At 48.4% G+C, this 23,066-nt stretch overlaps 1 protein-coding gene across 4 annotated transcripts; it reads left to right on the top strand.

Moving 5' to 3' along the window:
* Positions 1–91: 91 nt before the first annotated feature.
* LOC113591976 (actin-binding protein WASF3) lies at positions 92–22,943 on the top strand. 4 transcript variants are annotated; one of them, XM_081695071.1, is made up of 10 exons: positions 93–335; positions 9,023–9,164; positions 9,595–9,729; positions 16,677–16,848; positions 18,042–18,159; positions 18,831–18,914; positions 19,484–19,662; positions 19,847–20,119; positions 20,243–20,613; positions 21,152–22,943. In XM_081695071.1, the coding sequence occupies exons 2-10, from the start codon at positions 9,032–9,034 to the stop codon at positions 21,307–21,309; spliced, it is 1,623 nt and encodes a 540-aa protein (XP_081551197.1). In that variant the 5' UTR covers positions 93–335; positions 9,023–9,031; the 3' UTR covers positions 21,310–22,943. The 4 variants fall into 4 exon arrangements, with proteins under 4 accessions (XP_081551198.1, XP_081551197.1, XP_026888505.2 ...); XM_027032704.3 differs by having other exon boundaries at positions 94–335; positions 16,695–16,848; XM_081695072.1 differs by lacking the exon at positions 18,831–18,914 and having other exon boundaries at positions 92–335.
* The last annotated feature ends 123 nt before the right edge of the window (positions 22,944–23,066 follow it).

Genomic DNA, 23,066 nt, shown 5'->3' with positions numbered 1-23,066 from the left:
AGTGGTGTCTTGTGTACGGACGGGTGGGCCTGCTTAGTGCGCGTCGCCACATTTATTGGGGGGGGCTGGGACTCTGTTGGCGCATGCGCAGAGCACGGCGTCGCAGCAGCGCGTCGCTGAAGAGCGGACGCTGCCAGGGAAACACGCACGCAGAGCCGTCGGCATCGATCCGAGATTTACAAACCTCCAGCCAGACCCACTGTTATTCCCATCAGCTAATGCCAAAGCCACACAGCCGAGGACCCCAAAAGGCAATGTAAAAAAGAGAAAAGACCAACGAAGAGAAGGACGTACTGAAACCTGCCAAGGGAAGGATCAACGCCTGCTACGGACAGGTAAATCAAATGGGCATTTGATCGCTTTGGTGTCTTTGGTTATTCCACAAAGCTAGTCAGCGAGTGCTAACCTCATACTCTTAGGACTGGCGTGTTGCGGTGGATCGGTCTTTATTTACAGGAGTGGTCGTGAAATATGCAATTATGTATTTCCATCCAAAATGTTGATAATAGCTGCACGTTGTGGCACGTAGTTATCCAAGTCATCTTTGTTATGTTGCCCCCGCGTCTTGCCCTCTGACCGGGGGTTAGCATATTTCTGTTCGCTTCAATTAATGTTGTTTTATTAAGCTGGAGCAGTTCGTTGCCGTTACTTTGCGTTTTGCAGGACGCCGCATTTCATGCATATTTGGCAGGGGCATCCAGGTCCTGTGGTGTCTTGTGTGCTTCATTCAGAATAGCCTTTTGAACTCCGGGGCATGCGTGTGCGCTAGGTACAAATGAACCCCGGAGTAAAGGCAGAGCATAATGGATATAAACGCCACTGTCAGAAGCACAAGCGTTACAATACTTCTTATGTTTTTTTGCCTGTGCTGTATCCTGGTGTTTTTTTCACTAGCCTTAAATGTAGCTAAACTATGACCTCATAACATTTTAACAGTCACATAAATCATTTTAGATACTTTTCTTATGTTACTTATGTTTCAGTTTTATTGGGGCTACTGTAACCAAGGACAAAGGTGGTTTATTCTTTAAGAGTGCTGGTTTGCTCCTCCGAGGCAATCTCCCATTTTAAAAAAGAGTTTCGAACACCTTATGACACTGGCATGGTGTTTACTCCAATAACACTGCTGGATGTAGACTTGACACTGGCTTTGAGGGACCCTCCCTAATGTGTGTCCCAGATCCTGTGAGCTGGGACTGGTGTAGGCCACATTTCTGAGCACAGTCTGTTGGTTCAGCTATGTATGACGGACGTAAATATAGATGCTTCCCTCCTCCTCCTCCTCAAACCCACGATAATGAAAACGCACTGGGGTCAGTAAGTAGGTCAGGGGGTTCCTCTGTGCAGTAAGTCAGCCCTGCCAGCTCTGAAGCATTCCTGCATTGTGTCTGCTGTTGCAGCCTGCTGTGCCCTTTGCATTGGTGTGGCTCCGTCTCCGTCTGCCCGGTTCTGGTTGTGCTGCATCTGAACATGAGTAAAAGTGCCATTGTCTGTTCTGCGCTTCTTTTGTTGTGGGTGGAAAGCTTCGGGTTTTCCCTTAAAGATCTATTGCGACCGTTCCAAAAATCAGACTGTGTGCTCGTCCGCAGACTGTGTGTGCTGTGTGCTTGAAAGCAGAAACAAAGGCATCGTATGACAAAACAAAGCGCGGAGACACGATACGACAAAAATCCAACAGAGCCACAGATGCATGATATGACAAATATGGAGGCGTGATACGACATAATGAAGCAGGGCGTCACCAGCACAGTGCAGGGCAGGAATGGCCCCCACAACACCCTACCACTGTGCATCAGGTAGTGAGTGGACTGTCTGTCTGGCAAACTTACAAATGCCATGAGAATGAATTATCTGCAGTCTTCAGCCAAGACCTTTAATTCATCACTTGCAGCTAAAGACAGAATAAACAAAGATGCGGACTATGTCTGTAGTGACAGCTAAGAACGTCCACACCCACATGATCGTGGTGGTGCCCTCACATTCCTACACAGGCATGAAACTCATTTCATTGAGTTTGCTGACTTAGCAGTACAGGGCCCCAGTGCCTGATCAATATTTTGTTCCTCGGGGAGCAAATCTAATCGTCTGATAGTAGTCATATAGGCGTCTCCGTCGCGATTATTGACGTTGCCCATCGATTTGTTGTTGCCCTGTGTCATCTGTCTCACTTCGGCATATTTCTACGCCTGGGTGGAGCTAACGGAGGCGGAGAGGTCACGAGGTGGAGACTGGCGGGGAAGCAACGAGCTGCTGCTGCTGGGCCAGCCCACACCGTGTCTCCAGCCAACCACAGTGCCACTTTAAGCCTCCGCAGCACAGGCACACCTCCAGTCGTACATGCCCCGTTCACTGTTGGCGTCTAAGTACCCAGCCATTGCATTCAACCAGATATGTTGCATCTAGAGCCATTCTCCTGCACCAGCGTAGTCGTTAGGCACATGAGCGTGGCTAAAACCTTAAATACTGTCCTGTGAGGAAGAAAATCTTATTTGAGCATCCAGTCCCCAGTCTAGACGCTGCCCCAGATCTGGTTTGGGGTGCTGGAGTGAGGCGAACGCAGCTGTGGTCCATCTGCTGCCACCAAATCCCTCACTGTACTCTGCCATGTCCTCAGTTTTCCCCACCCACCTGCGATGACCCCAAACCCGTTCCATCGGTCTCCCTCCCCGGGGTCTCTCCCAGTCCTTGCTCTCCAGCGGCATGGAGGCCTCTCTGAGGGTCACAGCCAAGGCTGCTTTAAGGCTGCGTTTCTCTCGCGTCCCATTTCCTCAGGGATACCAGGGCACTACAGCCAAGCAAGTCTGTTGGGTGCTCGACCCCCCAATTCAGATTTGAGTGTGCTACACCGTAGGCCCTGTGACGTAGTGTACCCTAGGTCTGATGCCAAATGGGAGTGATCCTTCATCTATGACTGATGATTAGTCCGTTTCTTACTCATTGCGAAAGTTTGAAAGTGACAGCTTAGTGGACCTATAAACCACTGTGAGAGATACTGTAAACTGTTCTGAACTCAGAGTCGCTCATGCATGCAGGCATTTGCGCAGAGCTCCAGGGCCTGACCCACTCTGCGTTAACCCCTGACCCAGACAGGAGCAGACGCAGCGGGGAAACGGGGATAACGCACCAGCAAGCAGGCCTTGGGTTCACGTGCTACAGTCGTGCGGAGGTCACCACGTTTAATTGGGTGAGGTGGGGTGATGAGGTGCATGTTACTGGTCACAGCCAAGAGGGGCATATTAATCACAGCTGGAAGAATGTTAATAGAGACAAAATATTGTAATGCCACAAACAAATATTTCAGAACTTGTCTGATCCTACTGTCAGGTAAACAGGCACTAAAAATGATCAAACTCTCTTGTTGAGAGCCTTGTTCTGGTGGTGTTGGGGTACCATTTAAACTATGTCTGATCTAAACAACTCAAAACGTTCCAGCAAAATATTTACTCAGACCTCTATGATGAACCTGAAAAACGAGTGAGTGAATGAGACCCAACAGGAAAAGCAGTTCCCAAAAGCTACTGAGCCCATCGTAAAAGAAGCTGGTTCGGTATCCTGAAAAATACTTCAGCTGCAGACACTGTTTAATGCAGGAATCTTATTGGCTTTACCAGAGATTGAGCACAGAGTACAGATCTACACTCTATGATGTCTGAGTACAGGTTTACTCTCTATGACGTCTGAGCACAGGTCTGCGCTCCATGAGGTCTGAGCACAGGTCTGCGCTCCATGACGTCTGAGTACATTTCTTGAATCTTTCAAAGCTCTAATGGACTCAGTGCAATTCAGAGAGTCTTTGGACTCTACTTTGTCCTTGGAAGGAAAAATTCTGCACGGTTGCATATTTTGAGGACAGTGGGTACTCTTTGGTCTTTCTGCATGTGTGTGTGTTTTTGGGAGGGATAATGGATCATGTTTCCTGGGGGCTGTCTCCTTTTGCATCTGACTGCTCACTACAGCCTAATAAGGAGGTCGGTCTCTCTGTCTGTCTCCCTCTCTCTCTCTCCGAGTCCGTTTTTCTCTTATTTCTCACATACACTGTGTCCAGGCCGGTCTCCGTCTTCGTCTGTTTGACTATCTCTCTCTTTCCCTCTCTTTCATGTTCTTTCCAATCCGTGAGATTACCCACCTGGTTTTGATCGAATAAAAGAAAAATTGGAAGACATGAAGGGAAACCATGGCAACGTCTTGTTTTCTGTTTCGCGGATACGGGGCAGTTCCGCGTGTGCTGGATTAGGGGCTGGAAAACGCGCTTACGTTCCTGTTCCCATTTTCGGCAGCGGTTGCTCGTTGTGGCTGGGCTTACAGAGCCCTGCTCCAAACATCAAAGGGCCTTCACTGGGCCTGTGGAACATGGGGGGGTTGTGCCATCTAAATGCATGTCTGCCCCTCCCCCTCGGCCCCATTCTGCATTTACATTGTAAAAGGTGAATGTCATCGTACACAACAGACTCTTACCCTCCGATTCCTCTCACTGGGAGGAAAAATGAATGTTATAAACCATTAATAAACTATGCTGCTTAAACCAGTTAGCAAATAAATGGTGGGGTAATGATTTCATAGACTAAATAAATATACTTACTCTAAATAGGTTATATAAAGCCGTGTGTGTGTGTGTGTGTGTGTGTGTGTGTGTGTGTGTGTGTGTGTGTGTGGGCTACAGCTTGGTGTTCAGTAAGAGGAATTACAGCCTCACACCTTCCATGTTCTTTTTAGACATGGAACTGCAGACTGATCAGTTTTGTACACACACACACATCATCCGTTATGAGCAGACACTCAGAAATGCGTTTAACTTCACGCGATTGTATGTGGTTTAGACATGAGACCTGAGACATGCTGCTGGCTCGTCAGTAATCAGTCCTCCCCCACGCTGAGGCAGCCTTAGCTTCTCTCACCCTGGATGCTTGTGAAGCTCCTCTGTGGCTGTGAAGGCTGTTTGCTCTCCTAGAGGACAGACAAACACAGGAGTGCTCCACATTCTGTGTTCTAACCAGCATCCTTTAAAGTCTAAACGTTTGTATGGTAGACTAAATAAAGGACACACAAACACTGTGTTAATGTCCGTACACAAGTTCCATCCAAACATTGTCCTGTGATCTGTCATCACTCCTAATTCTTCCTACTCCTAATCAGATTGCTTTTACGTAAGCTTAGTTCATACCCACGGGGGACGCGCCGTAGGGCCAAAGTCACGCACTCTCACTAGCACACAGAGGGCTTTAGCTTTGCATGTCCATGAATGCATGTGCGTTTGTCTCTGCATGTATTCATCCATCCATCCATCCGTGCATGTGCGTGTGGCCATGTGTTTGAAGGTTGCCTGTTTGTCGCAGTGTATAATTGAAATGTATAGTGCGTTTGCATGTACCACGCTCTCTCTCTCTCTCTCTCTCTCTCTCTGTCAATCTCCCTATCCCACTTTCATCCACTGCTTTTGCAGGGTGGCTTTCCCTGTTGGTGTTTCCATGGCGACAACCCTCTCGGTAAGGACTGTGCACCCTTACTTCGGGTCTCTGCTCAGCCCCGTCTGGTTTTATTGGCCTGGCTGTCCACAGAGTGGAGCCTTATCCCAGGCGTCAGACCTGCCCAGCGCTCCGGGGACGATGGCGCGGCTCAGGTCAGCCGACATGGGCGCGTGGAGCTCTGCTCCTGGGGAAGAGTCCCGCAGCCATACAGTTGCCTACTCTCACGCACCGCGTTACTGGGAAGAAAAGTGGCCATGGCGTCAGCAGTTCTGCGTCCTAGTGTGTATGTTCTTCTCTCACGCACGTTCTGCTGTTCTTATCTCTCTTCATAGCGCTGTTCAATAGCAGATGGGGATAGACGGGCAGACCAGTTGACAGCTACCTCTTCCTCATACACAACAGCCATCTGGGACTGGCACACGCACCTTTGATGTGCAATTATTAGAAATAGGAGTTTCCATAATTAATCACATTTGCGCTTTTTTTTTTTTTTTGCATGATGGGCAGGAATTAGATTGCAATCACAATCTGACTCGCGCACACAAACGCCTGGTCATAAGTCATAAGTGTTCACATTAAAGGTGGTCGGCTATAGCCAAGGTCGGAATGGCTGCTAGACCAAAATGTCAGCTGTTTGGAAATATTTCACGGTATGATAGGAGGATGTTGGAAGTTCTATCTGTAATGGACTGCGATGGACAAAGTTAACTAAAGAGGAAATGCTTTTGGTGCAACTGATTTGATTCTTCACTTGAAAACTCATCACCCAGGCAAACATGACGAGTAAACGTTTGGGCGGGCGATACACTCTGCCTGTAAAGGTTTGTTTGGGCGGGCGATACACTCTGTCAAGCTGACTTAGCTTTCCCACTGTGACACTGCCATAAATGTTCGACTCCGTATCCGCACCTCTCCATAATGTACTAACGCTAACGTCACATCAGTATGTTACACAATAGATACATGGAGCTCTAACGGTGTTCTCATTTTGATATAGCTTTATGGTTTATTTAGGTTTTCTGTTATTTTACAAAGAGAACTGATTTCAAATTTATTTAAAATTATACTTAAAAAAATCTAATTTAAAACATGATCAGAGCACCATTATTCACATTATTGGACATAATACACACACTAACACATCTACATAGTATATAAATAGGAGCCTAACAAAAGCCTGACTCAAACCTTAACATCAGTAATAAAAAACAAATGTCTGTCCTTTTGCTTTTAAGAAATGAAATGTATACTTCCTAAAAAGCACTTTACTTTGTCTGGGCCTTTTGACAAGGTAGCTTACTCCTGATCTTTTTCTCTCTCTCTCACACACACACACACACACACACACAGGCGCTCTACAGGCGCTCTGCAGAGCTCTGATCCATGTGTTCAGTCCAGCCAAAGTGCTCCAGGGAGTCAGGATCACACTGATCTGCTTCAGACAGGTGCTCGCTTACTCAGCTTTCCTCTTTTATTTATGGCCCAATAGAGTAAAACGGAGAGCGAGATGGACGTAGAAGGACCCATGCAGGAGAGGGAGAAATGGAGCGTAAATATTTGATCTCAGGAGTGTGTGTGTGTGTGTGTGTGCCTGCCATGTCTGAGTCACTTGAATAACAGTGAACATTTGAGGTTTACGGAGAGATGGAGTGATCAGTCTGGCCTTTGTCTTTTAGTTTGAAAGGGTCAAGGTCAGAAGAAGACACACACATATGCGCTGCTCTTCTTCTGACCTTGAACCTCCTTACCTGGTTTCTTTAAATTTGTGGTAATATTCAGCACGTATGAAATGTGAATGCAAAACCAAAAGCAGCCCATTTAATTCTGAAAAACAGACGGACTTTGTGTTTTGGCATTTTTGCTAATGTTACCTCTAATTACCAGTGATGCTTTGCAGATATACAGAATCATACACTAAAGATTTATTGACCAGACAAGGAGTCACTGAGTCCAGGACTTTTATTGGTACCTTATTGGTAGTCAGCCTCTGTAAATAAGAAGAGTCAAGTATCTACATACCGCTATCCCTAGAGTCCTTCAGTCTTGATCAAGTCATTATGTTGGCATATATGTCTGCAGAACTAGCTGCTGGGCAGTTCAGTCTATGTGCAGCTTCTGTCTGTGTGTGTGTGTGTGTGTGTGTGTGTGTCCAGTGATTGGTGGACAGTGAATGCTTTAGCAGACTATGGGTCATGACCTGAAATGGACCTCAGCTATTACCGATGGCGAACCAGTTCAGTAATCTGCACTGTAATCCCAGTGCTTCTTGAACTTCTCCCTTTTATGGAGTAGCAGAATTTGTTGAGTATTGAATAAGATCTCTGCCCTAAAAAGTGAGGTGTCTCTAGCGAACCTGGTTCTGTCAGTTCCGACACGGCAACTGGATCTGTCTCTCAGCATGTTGAGACGAACAACTCATTAACTAATATTCCAGTAGAACTGGTTGTGTTAAATATTATAGTTATATCACACACGGAGGTCAGGTTCTTCAGTGGGTGACACTCTAACAGGTCTGCCACTGAGACCTGAAACGTGCAAGCCTGACACAAGGCTGCATGCCTGGCCAGGAAGCGGCTCGCTCCGCTCCTGCCCGGAGCTGGTTGGAACGCTGCAGGCCAGAGCGTTCCCTCATCTCCTCTTTCTCTGTCCTCGCCTTCTGGTTTGGGGGACGAGGAGGGAGCAAAAAAACAGCCATGTGTTCTGGCCCCCGGCGGGCGTGCTCCATGCACACACAGATCTACAGACACTCCAGCATATGATCGCAGATCAATACTGACATCCATGCAGGCAAAATGCTGTTGTTGTTTTTATTGCTATATGTTGTTTTTAATAGCCTCCAAGCAAAATGGACAGTGTGAAGCTGATGACATTCAGAGGTGCGTTGGTACACTTTGTACAGTATACAGATATGTCTTCATCTCATCCATCAGGAATAAGTGATGAAATGTAGATCTTTGGGCTGTACAGTCCGTACTGTCCTGATGGGAACGCTGATGTAAATGTCTCTGAGTACTGTAGTGAATTATTACTGCAGACACGTAACTGTGATCAGTTCTTTACCTTCTACGGTACCTTCTGTGTAATGGTCTTCACTTGTTTGCGACATGGAATGTTCTTGTCCAGAACTGTTCCGCAGCTATAAGTAACCGGAGTGGTGTGCGCGTGTGTGTGATGTCTCATGTATGTGTGATTACAGCCAGTGGCACATTAGATGATTGCTTTGTATTTTCTGCCATAGTGTAAAACAGCTTGAAATGTGAATTGGCCCCAGGGGTAATTACATGTGTACGCACACACACACCCCTCGTCAGTGAAGCGGCGCACTGAGAGTGGTGAAGTGCAGTGTTAATGTGACACTCTTGATGCCACTATTATCACGCATCTGGAGGTGTGGGATGTGGACAGACTGCTCTGTGCTGCTGCTTGCTCTGCCTGTTTACAACACTGACTCTGTGGGACACGCTGGTCTCTCGGGGACTTTCCCTTCTGTAGCTTTTGCCTTTTCCCCGTAGTTTACCATTTAACCATGGAGGTACCCCCCCCCTCTCTCTCTGCAGTAGTACACCATGCCTCTGGTAAAGCGGAGTATTGAGCCCAGGCACCTGTGCAGGGGATCTGTGCCTGACGGGGTGTCCAGTGAGCTGGAGTGTGTCACCAACAGCACCCTGGCAGCTATCATCAAGCAGCTCGGCAGCCTCAGTAAGTCTAGCTTTCAGTGTAAGGCCCTATGGACAGTATCACACTGCTGTCTTTTACCTTTAACTTGTCTACTGTTACTTTATGCACTTTATGCCTTTAGAATTAATGTTTATTCTATATTTACAATAATCTTTGTAATCAATAACCTTGCCATGCCTTGTGTATGAAATGTGATAGATCAATAAACTCGATTTGCCTCGTCATCCAGTCCTCTTTGGCCTTCATGCATCATTTTATCCATCCATCCATCCATCCATCCATCCATCCATCCATCCATCCATCCATCCATCCATCCATCCCACTCTTTGTCTGTGTTCCTCTTACACTGTCTCAGTCCCCTCATGGCTACTTCCTGTCTCGCTTCCGACGGGGTGCGTATAGTCTGGCCAGCTGCTGCTGTTCTCTGATGGTGACTGACCCCCCCCCGCAGGTCGCCATGCAGAGGACGTCTTTGGCGAGCTGTTTAAAGAAGCCAACAGCTTCTACCTGCGCATGAGCCACCTGCAGGACCGCGTGGACGTGCTGTCCATCAAAGTCACCCAGCTGGACTCGACTGTGGAGGAGGGTGAGAGCTGCTCGCCGCGGGGCCCCCAAGGGCCCTTCCAGTTCACGTTATTGGGCTGGGAGAGTTCTCCTCTGAGCACTGTCCTCCATTCCCAGCTCCACTGAGACCGTAGTTAGTAAGGTGACCTAGCTTCTTTAGCTGGCTTTTTTCTTTGAGAGAGAGAGAGAGAGAGAGAGAGAGAGAGAGAGAGAGAGAGAGAGAGAGAGAGAGAGAGAGAGAGAGAGAGAGAGAGAGAGAGAGAGAGAGAGAATATATCTCTTCGACAGAAATAACTTTTCTCCTCACTCTCGTGTTCTCTCCTCTCGCTCTCCTTCCACCGCTGTGTGTCATTCCTTCGTTCACGACGGCTCCCTGGGAGTGTCAGTGTGGACGAATGCTGTTACCACTCTCTGGTCGCGCCCCGCGTCCTGCGCCCCGCGTCCCGCGCACCAGTGAGGGTGTGCAGCCGGCAGTGGTGGTCCAGATTCTCAGGCGCAGAGAGCCTAGTGACCTGAAGCAGGCTGCTGCCTCACACGGCCCTGTCATGCTGGGGAGATACTGGCGCCTCTGCAGGCTGTCACCTGGCCATAGTCAGTTGGGAAAAGAGCATCAGTTGGATCAGTGAGCATAAAAGTACCATGAAAAGGAAGACGCAGCTCTCATTCGTGAGGTCCGGCTAGGCCAGGACAGTTTATACAGTAAGTGTGGCCGGTGTGTATGAAGTTTAATGAAACTCTTTTTATTGCTTTTCTCTGCCCTGCTTGCTAGACTGAACTTTAAAATTGCTTAAAGTCAAGTAAAGTGGAGCAGATGTCAGTAACGGAGTGGGGGAGGGTTATTTCTGCCTCTGGCTAATCGCTCAGTCTAACGCAATGGCCTGCAGTGCCCCCCGATCACAGTCAGATGTGGGAGCCCGTCAGACCCAGCCCAGGCCCCCTGATCTCCATGCGCTGGTGTCACTCAGCGTTTGGACTAGATCATGCGGATCAAAGGGCATCTCCAGCTGAAGAAACGTCATGCAGATCAGTGGCTTAAGGAAGAGCAGAGGGAAAATGAACAAGCCCTTCCGAGCCATCACTCTCCAGTGCGTGGGAGGAGGGCTGATGGGCTCAAAGCCTGGCTTACCCTCTGCGAGGACGTTCCTGTGGGAGACACACACACACACACACACACACACCCACGCTCCTAATGTTTCCACTGATGAGGCCCATGGGGAATCCGTTTGGCGCGTGCGTCTGTGCGTGCGTGTGTGTCTGTGTGTGCGCGAACCATTTTCTGTGAGGGCTAAGTGGGGAGTTATGATTGAGCTTATCCAAGACCAGCCCCCCCCCCAGTGTTCACTGTGGTTATTAATTTATGACCAATCATCAGGTTTCTGCGGGCCCATCATTTAATTTATGACCAGTCATCAGGTTTCTGCTGGCCCATCATTTCTTACTAATGCGCACACAAACAGAATGAGAGATGGAGAGAGCAACACATGCTGATAAGAACGATGGAGAAAACAAAGAAGGCCTTCACAATAGTGTGTGTAGTGTGGCGAGAGGTGAGGGATCTCACCGAATACCAGTCCTGACACGTGGAGGCTTAATGCTGCGTCCTGATTGGTGGAGGCAGGAGAGCCTTTTCCTGTTTGTTTGGCGAGATGCAGGCCATTGTAATGGGAGCAAGTGTTAGCACATTTCTATCACTCACATCATCAGTGTTTTGAGTCTAAAGCCCGATAAAAGATGTCAGCTACAATACAGAAACACGCTCTGGGTGAATTTTTAGAAACGAGGTCATTCAAAGTTGAAGCCGTTATCAGTGACCCACAGACTAGCAAATGAGACCCACCAGAGACTGGCACAGAGCAGAGTCTGCCTGGAATCTGCAGGTAAGATGACGGAGGTCACGTGTAGTGCATTAAAAGGGCAGTAAAGCATCAGGCTCAACATCCAGAAACCAGCCACTAGATTCCCTAATGAAATCAGCTCCTTCCAGATTAGTTTGAACCGAAGTGTCCTATTCATCTTATGTTTTGCATGTTTTTTTGTCTGATCCATCCATCTGTAAATTAATCCAGTGTTTTAGTATCAAGGTTGGTTTCAGATTAAAAAGGCTCTTAAGCCCCTGCATATAGCTCAACCCCCTGTACTCATACAGTCTCCCGATGTGTCACACACCATTGCATTCAGCACTGTGCATTCTTAAAGGGCCACACACAGTTATGTGATTCACATTGAAGGACAACTACCTTTTTATACAAATCATTCTTTTAAGCAATGTAGCGCGCACACATTCTAAAAACTGCAACCCAATTCATTGTTCTTTCCTATAACACACAGTTTTCTATCTTGGCACCTTATTAACAGAAGTAATTATCTGTTCACTCCTTTGACAACACTAAAAATCATGAAAATTTAATGTGAAACAAATGGACAATATCTTCCTTATCTTTGGCACACGCCAAGCTCAGAGGTTCAGTTTATCCACTGGCTTACTCAGCCTCCCAGCCTCGTCTGCCTCGTCTTACTCAGCCTCCCAGCCTCGTCTGCCTAACAGTGCAGTGCTGCTGTCCATTCACTGCCTCACCTGTCCTACTAGCTGTAGGCGGTAACGATTACGTGGACGTGCCGTCCCCTGCTAGTTTCCATGATGCAGGAACACAGAGTGACACTGTTGTTTCCAACAACTGCGGACGTTTCCCAGACTCTGTAAATCATCTCATATGGGCTTCTACATCTAATCATAGGCAGTGGTAGCTCAGTGGTTAAGGTGACTTATAATCAGAAGGTTGTTGGTTCAAACCCCACCACTGCCAAGTTGCCACTGTTGGGCCCCTGAGCAAGGCCCTTAACCCTCAATTGCTCAGGTTGTACTCAGTCATAATTGTAAGTTGCTTTGGATAAAAGTGTCAGCTAAATGCCGTAAATGTAACCAAAAGTGCCTTCGGTTTAACCACAAGCTGAGTGGCAGTTTGGCTGGGGGGTGGATTATCTCTAGAAACCTTAATCGGGGACATAAGAAGGTCAGTGTGTTTACTGCCCTCTCCAGAATGACGTAGTGAGTGGTACGGCTGGCTGTTTATTTTAGTCCACAGCTCGTCTCTTCTGTGGCCTGGTCTAGAAGCAGTGTCTGAACGAGCGGCTCTTTTGTCTGCGCGCATCGTGACGAGCCCCCCCGTTCTGTTGTATTGCCGATGAAATCCCAGGCTAACGTGCGGCTCTGTTTGCACGCTCTTGACATTTGAATAACCCCATGTCCGTCGTGTACCCTGTGGAGGATTTCTGCTCTCAGAACCCGGGAGCACATGTGCGCCTGCCCCTGGTGATTACACCCGCGTGCTAACCGTCCTTTTCCAATAGGAATGGACATCAGGGAGGTCACTGCCACATCGCCTGTGTCCAGATTGTTAGCTTGCTGCTTTCTGGATGTAGGGCTATCTGCCAAGACCATTAGCAGTTTACTGTCAGTTGCTGTCAGTTACTGCCAGCGATGGCAGACTACATCAGAGTGGGTCTCGTCGAGACTAAGTGACCACCGCCGTGACCACGCTCCTGCCCAGAGCATGCTTGCTCTCAGCCGCAGACACTCCGCCCACGCACAGACAGACAGTGTGATATCTGTAGAGCGTTAACCTGGCTGCACTGTCAGGATTCTGCCAGTTGCATTCTGACTGGATATCTGCCCTGGCATTTCAAGCATGGCCAACTGTTTACAGCCAGCTAGGATACCAGGGTCATCCAATTTTGTCGGTTGCATGTCCCGTTCTGTCAGCTATGGAAGGTCAAGTGAAGTACCTCACAGACAACATGTGATTGAACAGATTCTGAATTCACAAATTGCTCCTGGTTCTTTGCCATGTTAAGTGGAGAAAAACAGCAGAGTCTCCCTGGAGAGTCCGGCAGGACGAGCCTGGCGCACACTCAGCAGCTGCTCGGAATCTCGTTAGCCGCATTAGGAGTTTGCTGGCGCTGCGATGGAACATTTTATCTAGGTTTTTTTATTTCTCAGATGTACTAAGGGCTTGTGATCTGTCACCACCTCAAAAGTCTCCAGACCAACTAGAAATGGCTCGAATCTCCCATGGGAATGTTTGGCTGTTTATTCCCATGGGAATAAACAGCCTTGTTTATGGTCTGGAGAACCCTGGGCAGGCCTGATTTCAGCCTCAGACAGGCGTCGTGGACAGTTTGCTACAGTGGCCCGCTTTACATGGTACAGTTTCAAAACTGGAGAGGTAAACAGCGTCTCTTTGAAATGTTGAGAAACTGCCTGTTGTCAACGGTCCAAACTGTCTTTAATTAACTCATGCAGTGGCTGGCACACTTGACAGGATAAGGATAGTGAGCATGCTGGAATTCTTCAAAGTTGCCAGACGTTCTGTGATGGTGAGAGATCATGGATAGCTCAAACCTTTTCTGGGTGTGGACTCACACTCAGCTTGTCAGTCACTTGGCCACAGGAAGTGGAGTTCACATTGGCCGATCACATATCTGGCCTTGTTCAGCTTCAGGCCAGCCATTTCAGTCCTAAGCAACACTTTTCTCAGATCTGCTGCTCTATGCTGTAACCACAGACAGCTACCCTTTCAGGTCACAAAGTCTTTCAGTTATCTTTCTTTGGAAGATTCCAGGTGCACTAGTGATGTCAAAGGGAACTCATTTAAAGGAAGCTTATAAACAAAGTTAGCTTGCTGCTTTCTGGATTTAGAGCTATCTGCCAAGACCCAGGCGCTGCGTTCAGCGATGTAAACACTGTTGCACCACTCAATTTTTCAGTGATTTCTTCAGCAGTAGGCAGGAGCCCTCTCTCTCTCTCTCTCTCTCCTGATAACGTCATTTAGTCTTTTGTGGGTGTTTTAGCTCAATAACACCACTGTCTTTCATTCACTGCATCTACTCTTTCACATTCTAAATGAGAGATATGGCTGGACCCTCACAGGCTCACCAAAGGCACAGTGGAGTGGTGCAGTGCATCTCTGCACTGCATCAGTCCCATGACATACACGGGGAATGAGGACTCCTTACTCTTATATGTGGTGTTGGCCTGACATTTACCCAAGCAGCACACTGCACAGTGTGATGTCTTCTGGGAGACCAGATGTGAAACGTCTCTTCACACATTCACACATGATGTTGGTATCGGCGCCTGTTTCAATTTTATATTTAACTGGAGTTTCACCAGTTGACAATTTATACATTGTCAAACATTGTCAAACACTGTCAAAATAAAACATTCCTTTGCTCCTCATATCTGGTAACGTTTGTGCCAGCGGTGTGCAAACACATCTCTGTCACTTCACTGACATGGTGCCCAGAATCAAAGTTATACTAGAATTAAAATTGCACATTTTGGGGCAAAGCTGGTTGGTAGATGCTCACGTCTGATGCCATGTAAAGTAATTCAGTGTCTTAGCATCTTTGAACTCTTCTTAAGCCTTTACCTACAACTCTGCCCCCAGACCCCTTCACCCGCCCGGGACAAGACAGGCTGCAGTCACACACAGTGCAGTGGCGTTCATGAATAATAATTGTACCTGGATATGCTACATTATCATTAGATTACTGACTGATTCTCAATTTACAATTTACATCATCTAGGATTATGTATATTTCTAAGATAATTGGAAATGTGTTAAAGGCCCATTTAGGAATGGAACACAAAGAACTGAGTATGGCATTCAAAGACTGCAGGCCTTCCTGACTGGGCCATAAGTAAACATTAAGTATATGTTTACCACCCACGGTATTAGAAATACACACAGTTTATACCGGTCATCCCTGTAGGTGCATATACTAGGCGTACAGTTACAGACTATGTATCATCTGTGTGGACACAGATGTCTTAGTCTCCTTCTGTGCCATTCAGTACCACAGGACCACTGCTTAACAGAACCGATTCGGGTTACAGACCTGTGAACACAGCAGTGACACCCACACTGCAGGGGAGTGGCTTCTAGGGTACTGTTACTGCTAGTTTGAGAGTGGTCTGTCACCAGAAGATAGCCAGCCAACAGAGGCCAGTGTGGTCACAAACTGGTCGATCAGCATGAAAACCTATAGTCTCCAAGGGCTAGTGTGTCCAATCACACACAAAAAAGATGTTCCTAAGAGATAAAGGTCTGTAATCTTGCATCTGGTGAGTGTGTGGAGTATGTTAAGTTGCTTAATCTGTCCAGTCTTTTGTGCGTTCTCGCCACTTGGTGGGTGCGATCCTCACAGTAATGCGTTGAGTGAGTAGATGGTGCTTCCAGCAGCACTGCAGGGTGCTGCTGACCCATCACAACCCCCCCTCAGCTACGATTGTTTGTTTGTTTGTGAGTGAGTGTGTGAGTGTGTGTGAGTGTGTGTGAGTGTGTGTAAGTGAGTGTGTGAGTGAGTGAGTGAGCGATCGAACAAGAGAAGGGGGGAGTATGTGAGAATAACTGTCAGGTTGCGAATAGCTCTCTGTGCGGCCTCCGTGTGCCCCAATGGAAAATCTCTTTGGTTTAAAGAGCTTTAAGATGGATTTTCTCTGGGATTTTGCTGCTGCTGCTGTCTCCCCTACTTGCAGAGAAGCTGACCCATAAACTGATCTCGAGTCTGTCCCCCCCACCCTAATCTTTACTTCAGTCATGACAGGAGAATCCACAAAGTTGACCTGATATCAGTGGAAAGAAATGAATTCCACCATCACTGTCTTACATGTAGTGCTCCTCTGTATTAAGGTTGTACAGTTCTGGCTTAAGCTTGACTTTCCGGATGTTTATGTCAAAGGTCATGACCCTCTACAGCTGCACTCTCATTTTCTGAACGAGATGCCTGTTTTAGCATTTTAGTGACTCTAGATAAGGACAGATGTCTCAGACAAGTAGAGGTCCACTTGAATGGTCCAGGACGAGTTCTTTGTTCTTTCTTCGAGTGCTATGACTTATTTCTGTCTGTCTTGCTTTCTTGCTTTCTTGATTTCTTTCTTTCTTTGCTTTCTTTCTTTCTTTCTCATAGCTCTTTCTCTCTGTCCAGTTTCTCTGCAGGACATCAACATGAGGAAGGCATTTAGGAGCTCCACCATTCAGGATCAGCAAGTGGTGTCTCGGACCTCCATTCCCAATCCCGTAATGGAGATCTACCACCGCGGAGACAAGCCCCCTCCCCTCAGTATCCTCAGCCCATACAGGTCAGACCTTTGGAGGTGACTGAGACCACCCCAGGACACCAAACTTGGATGGGTGTGGGAGAGCGAGGAGTGATGGGAAGAGATGGTGAGGGAGGTGTGGGAGAGCGAGGAGTGATGGGAAGAGATGGTGAGGGAGGTGTGGGAGAGCGAGGAGTGATGGGAAGAGATGGTGAGGGAGGTGTGGGAGAGCGAGGAGTGATGGGAAGAGATGGTGAGGGAGGTGTGGGAGAGCGAGGAGTGATGGGAAGAGATGGTGAGGGAGGTGTGGGAGAGCGAGGAGTGATGGGAAGAGATGGTGAGGGAGGTGTGGGAGAGCGAGGAGTGATGGGAAGAGATGGTGAGGGAGGTGTGGGAGAGCGAGGAGTGATGGGAAGAGATGGTGAGGGAGGTGTGGGAGAGCGAGGAGTGATGGGAAGAGATGGTGAGGGAGGTGTGGGAGAGCGAGGAGTGATGGGAAGAGATGGTGAGGGAGGTGTGGGAGAGCGAGGAGTGATGGGAAGAGATGGTGAGGGAGGTGTGGGAGAGCGAGGAGTGATGGGAAGAGATGGTGAGGGAGGTGTGGGAGAGCGAGGAGTGATGGGAAGAGATGGTGAGGGAGGTGTGGGAGAGCGAGGAGTGATGGGAAGAGATGGTGAGGGAGGTGTGGGAGAGCGAGGAGTGATGGGAAGAGATGGTGAGGGAGGTGTGGGAGAGCGAGGAGTGATGGGAAGAGATGGTGAGGGAGGTGTGGGAGAGCGAGGAGTGATGGGAAGAGATGGTGAGGGAGGTGTGGGAGAGCGAGGAGTGATGGGAAGAGATGGTGAGGGAGGTGTGGGAGAGCGAGGAGTGATGGGAAGAGATGGTGAGGGAGGTATGGGAGAGTGTGCAGGGCCCATGGTTGACTAAACACACAGCCTGGAACACAGTGTGCCTCTCAAACCTAAAGGGAATGCGCACAATGACACTTGATGGGACCCCAAAGTCAGCTAGACTTTGTGTGTTTGTGGGTGTGGTTGTGTGTGTGAGTGAGACAGTTGGGGAATGAGGGGTTAAGCGTTCAATGTATTCTGTTTCCATCTGTTTTGGACAAATGGGACAGACAGATAAGACTAAGGAATAAGTGATGTAGGAAGCTTCATGTTCCTGGGTCTGCTCCCTCCCTCCCTCTCATCCTCTTCCTCACACCATTTCTTCGTTCTCTCTGTCCTCTCCAGAGATGATAAGAAAGATGCTCTGAAGTTCTACACAGATCCCTCTTACTTCTTTAACCTGTGGAAGGAGAAAATGCTGCAAGCTACAGAAGATAAGAGGAAAGAAAAGAGACGTCAGAAGGTGTGTGTGTGTGCGTGCGTGCGAGTGTGTGAGTGTGTGTGCAGGTGTGTTTGTGTGCGTGCGTGTGCATGTGTGTTTAACTTTTTTAGGCAAACAGGAATGTTTTTTCAATGTTTCATCAGTTGTTTCTTCCATTCCTAACCATGACCATTATGGATACTAATGCTTATAACAGACCTTATGACTCATTATGTTTGAGTTCCAGTTTTTCATGCTGATTTATGCCCCTCCCACACACACACACACACCACCCATCCTATTGCACACATGCGCGCACACTCACACCCCCCACTCCACACAAACATACACACACACACAAGCTCACACATAAAAAACACAACATATGATGGACAGTAATGAATTTCTTAATACAGGCTGCATTCAAGCATTTTTCCAGTAATTTTAAGACAGTAGGCCTTTTGTGAGCTCTGAGTCTCCCCCAGATGCTTGAGCACTTACAAATCAGCTGAACAGTCACATTATTTCCACTGAGACCAGGGCCAACAGGATACAAACACTAGCCTCTAGTCTCTCTTCTCTGACATAGATACCACTTAATCACATGTGGTTGTGCACGTGCATGCATGCGTGTGTGTGTGTGTGTGTGTGTGTCTGTGTGTGAGGGGGGAGCAGTAGCTCTAACACCCCAGACTCTCACCCCCTCTCTCCAGACGAGCGCTCCAACCCAGACTCACTGGGCCCAGTCTAAGTCCCAGTCCAGACAGGCCCCTCCCAGAAGTCCACTCTGCTCTGCCGTAAGAGACCTGCCTTACTGCCCCTCCCACTCTCCTCTGCTCTCTCTCCACCACACTCTCTCCACCACTCTCTCTCCACCCCACTCTCTCTCCACCACTCTCTCTTTCCCTCTGTACTTGTCTCCATGTTTCTTCAGCCGCTTCTCTTGATTTCTAGGTGCCTAAAACCTCATCTGTGTGTGCGTGCGTGCGCGTGCGTGCGTGTGCGTGTGTGCGTGTGCGTGCGTGTGCGCGCGCGTGTGTGTGCGTGCATGCGTGTGCATGCGTGCGTGTGCGTGCGTGTGTGCGCGTGTAAGGTAATGACTCTGTAGAACACTATGGAAATAGTTTATGGGGAACTAACAAAGGTTATTCTATTTAAAACTTTACAATACCTTGTCAGCACTGTGTGTGTGTGTGTGTGTTCTTTCCCACTGAAATATATTGTTTGCATTTTATTTATTCTGCTTTAAAACAGAAAAACGTAATGGAATGTACAGTTGGGGGTTGGTATAGAGGCTGTACCTTTCTGTCATGTCAGTGAAATTTCATGCCTTCTCTCTCTCTCTCTCGTCCCCTCTTTCTCTTAGGAGCAGCAGAAGCAGCTGGAGGAACCAGGGAGAGAGGTGAAGAAGGTGAGGAAGGCTCGGAATCGCAGACAGGAATGGAACGTGCTGGCATACGACAAAGAGTTCCGTCCGGATGCCCGAATCACGCCATCCCCGTACCACGGCATGTCCTCTGAGGGCTCCCTCTCACCTGATAACAGGTGAGAGATACCCAACACCCAGCCCTTACGCCCGTGGCCAGATTTCTCTTATTCCTTTCTCTGCTGCCCTCTAGTGGTCTTTTATGGCATAAACAATGTTTTGCTTTGCTCTTGGCCATTTGCAGAACGCTTCATTAATAACATTGTACCTAAAAATGTGCACTATTCCTCATCCCACCCCCAGGTCATTGGCGTCTGACGTGGGCGAGCACTCGTACCCAGGAAGCCCAAGTCGCCCAGCGCAGCAGATGGGCCCGCCCAGTGCCTACTCTATCAGCGATGGCAAGGAGCTCCTCCTCACACCCTCCCAGGCTCAGACGCAGTCCCTGGACCGCAGCTACCGGCCCACTGCCAGCCTGTCCACGTCCACGGACAGGCATACGCTGGGCAGAGTCCTGCCCCCTGTTACAGACCCTGCCCTCAATGGGCCCCGCCCAGCCCAGGGCAAAGACTACAGGTGTGCATGTGTGTGTGTGTGTGTGTGTGTCTGTCTATCTGCTTAAGAGCACACTTAAAGTACAGAAACATGTCTGTAATCTTGAGTATTTCTTCCCCCACCCCCGCCCGGTTTCTCCCACAGTGCTCAGCAGGGCCAGCACCCAGAGTTCTTCATCCCTCCAGCTCCGCCCCCTCCCCCACCCCTCATCCCCTCGGCTCAGACGGCCTTCGACAGCCCGGCCTCGCCCTCCCCGCTGCCTCCCAGCGCGGCGACGTTGTCCTGCTCCTACAGCCCCTCGCCGCCCACGCCTGCCCTGCCAGCCTCCTACACCCCGTCTCCCGCCCACCCGCCGCCTGCGGCCCCGCCTCCGCCGCCGCCGGGGCCGCCCCCCCACGCCCATCTCCACAGCCAGCCTCATGCGCACGGCCTGGCCCAAGCCCCCGGAGAGGGCATGGCGACCCTGATCCCCATGAGCGACGCACGAAGCGACCTGCTCGCCGCCATCCGACGAGGTGAAACGCAAAAGCGGAGACGCAAACACACAGACGGACACAAACGCAGACACAAATGCAGACAGAGACACAGATACAAACACAGGAACGCAGACGCAGATACAAACACAGACAGACACGGATGCAAACAGATACAGAGACGCAGACACAGTCACAGATACAGACAGAGACGCAGACACACACAGATGCAGACACAGACTCAGACAGAAATGCACACACTAACCTGGATGCACACAGCTACACAAGCAAAGTCAGAGCAATAAACTGAGATCTGGGATAAACTCTCCTGCACTGTCCTTCTTTACCGTGATAACTCATCCGCTAATTATCAAGAGATGAACCAGATGTGGTGGATCATAAAAGAGCAGAAAGCTGCATGCTAAAGAGGTTCTGCAGGGATAGGACTGATTTTACCTGAGGGGCCTTTACCTTACAGCACTAGCTTTGATCTTGCATTTAACCATTTGTAAGTCATTTAAGTTACAAATAACATAATTTTAAACTTTATTTCTATCTTCTTCTTCACCTTTTCACTCAGGCATCCAGCTGCGTAAGGTGCAGGAGCAGAGGGAGCTGGAAGCTAAGAAGGAGCCGGTGGGCAACGACGTGGCCACCATCCTGTCTCGCCGCATTGCCGTGGAGTACAGCGAATCGGACGAGGACTCCGAGCTGGACGAGAACGAGTGGTCCGACTGAAGGAGGAGACGGGGTGGGGGGTAGTCGCTTTCGGGAAGGCTGAACTGGGTCCTAACACTCTGCACTTTACCCCCGCATGGCTACAGAGCCTCATAGTCTAACACGCACATTCTGGAGGGTCTCCTCCAGCTTTAACACGATTCAATATTTAACCGATAGGCCATGGTAGGAAGTCTTCTAGTTCACATCTGATGTTGGTGTTGCGCAAGTTAGTGGGTTAGTGGGGTGTACGGGCATACATACGGACCTCCGGTTCCGTGACTCACGGGTGGTACCGTCCTAAACGGACGACGTTTTTTTGGAATGGAGTCGCATGATGGCAGAGGGCTTTCCGTACGGGTCTCGCATTACCGCGTGGGGTCCTGTCCTGCCTGCCACCGTGTCGCCGATCTCCCCCCGCAGTGCGTCTCGCCGGCGCTCGTTAGCCTGCCCCCTGGTCAGACCACTAGGGCCTGGTTGGTTAGGAGCAGACGATGGTTGTCATCTACAGGTGTATTAGAATGTTAGAGCTTTTTCAAATGTATGTACCCCGTTTCCACTGAGAATTACGACCAAAACAAAGCTCCACCCTCATTTGGACTGAAATTCAAGTTCAGCTTACATCGTCGTTTCTCTCTTACCATAATGCTAGCACAGGAAACGTGTATTTTCACTTTAGCATAAAGGCCATTTAGGTTACACATGTGTGGGATGCTTCCTTATATTAAAAAAAAAATCTTTTTCTAATGACATAAATTAGGGAATTGTTGATGCCACATTGATTTACTAAGCTGTTTGAGTGTGTTTTTAGTGCTCAGACCTTTCCCTCTGTTATGGAGGACTCTGAATAGCTGCAGTCGGTTAATGGTGTGCCGCATGCGTCGACGCATGTGTTAAACTTTTGGTTCGGTAAGGAGGAGTTGATATCTTCAGCAGGGTGAAGCTAAGATGTTCACTGGCTTTTTAGTCATTAAATAGCAGGTCCTTTTCTGTTTCTCTGTGGACATTCAAAAAGATATACAGTCCCCTGGCCTTCTGGGTAACAAGAATCCTACCCTCTTCAGTGCATTAAACATATGGTGAGATTTTAGAGATTTGTCCGTAGCCACATGAACCATAGTTCATGGTGGACTACGAGGACCTCGCTAGTAGTCCACCCCACCCTCTATATTTCCGTGTGACCCTGTATCCATGTCATCTCAATCCCACGCTGGAACAGAATGGGCTGAGGTTTACCCACTTGGGCCATAGAAGGTTTGGAGTGAATTCTGCTGCCTTCTAGGATTTCCTCCCTCTGGGCTCTTTATTACATTCTGTTTGGCAGTTTGAGATTCTAATTTGTACAAAATAACATCACTCAAACATTTTAGTTTGTTATATTTATTTGCTTATATGTGTTACTAATAGCTGCACAAATAAAGCTGATGTTTAGTTTATAATTAATTAAATCTTTAACTATAAAGGCTTGTGTGTATGACTTGCAAGTTGTATGTAAAATATCTTCTGTGTTTTAAATAACATATAGAGTAACTCTGCCTGTAAAGTAATTTTGCTTATCCGAGTGACTGAAAACAAGCATTCAGTGTATCTTCAAGAATCTGTAGGCCAGAACAATATGCATGTCTGAAAGGCCAATAAAATCCCACCAAAAGACACACTCGTGTGAGCTCTGCACTCTGATGCGTCTGTTCCAAGTTTATTTATTGTACTAATAAGCAGAAAGGACTTATGTCTCCTAAAACCAGAATGAAGAGTGACACTGAACGCAATGGTGCCAG

The sequence above is a fragment of the Electrophorus electricus genome, chromosome 13 (genome assembly GCF_041902795.1).
Source record: "Electrophorus electricus isolate QZ-2024a chromosome 13, ASM4190279v1, whole genome shotgun sequence".
Classification (NCBI taxonomy): domain Eukaryota; kingdom Metazoa; phylum Chordata; class Actinopteri; order Gymnotiformes; family Gymnotidae; genus Electrophorus; species Electrophorus electricus.
The sequence above is the reverse complement of the archived record's forward strand: the minus strand, read 5'-3'. Positions and strand labels throughout refer to the sequence as shown.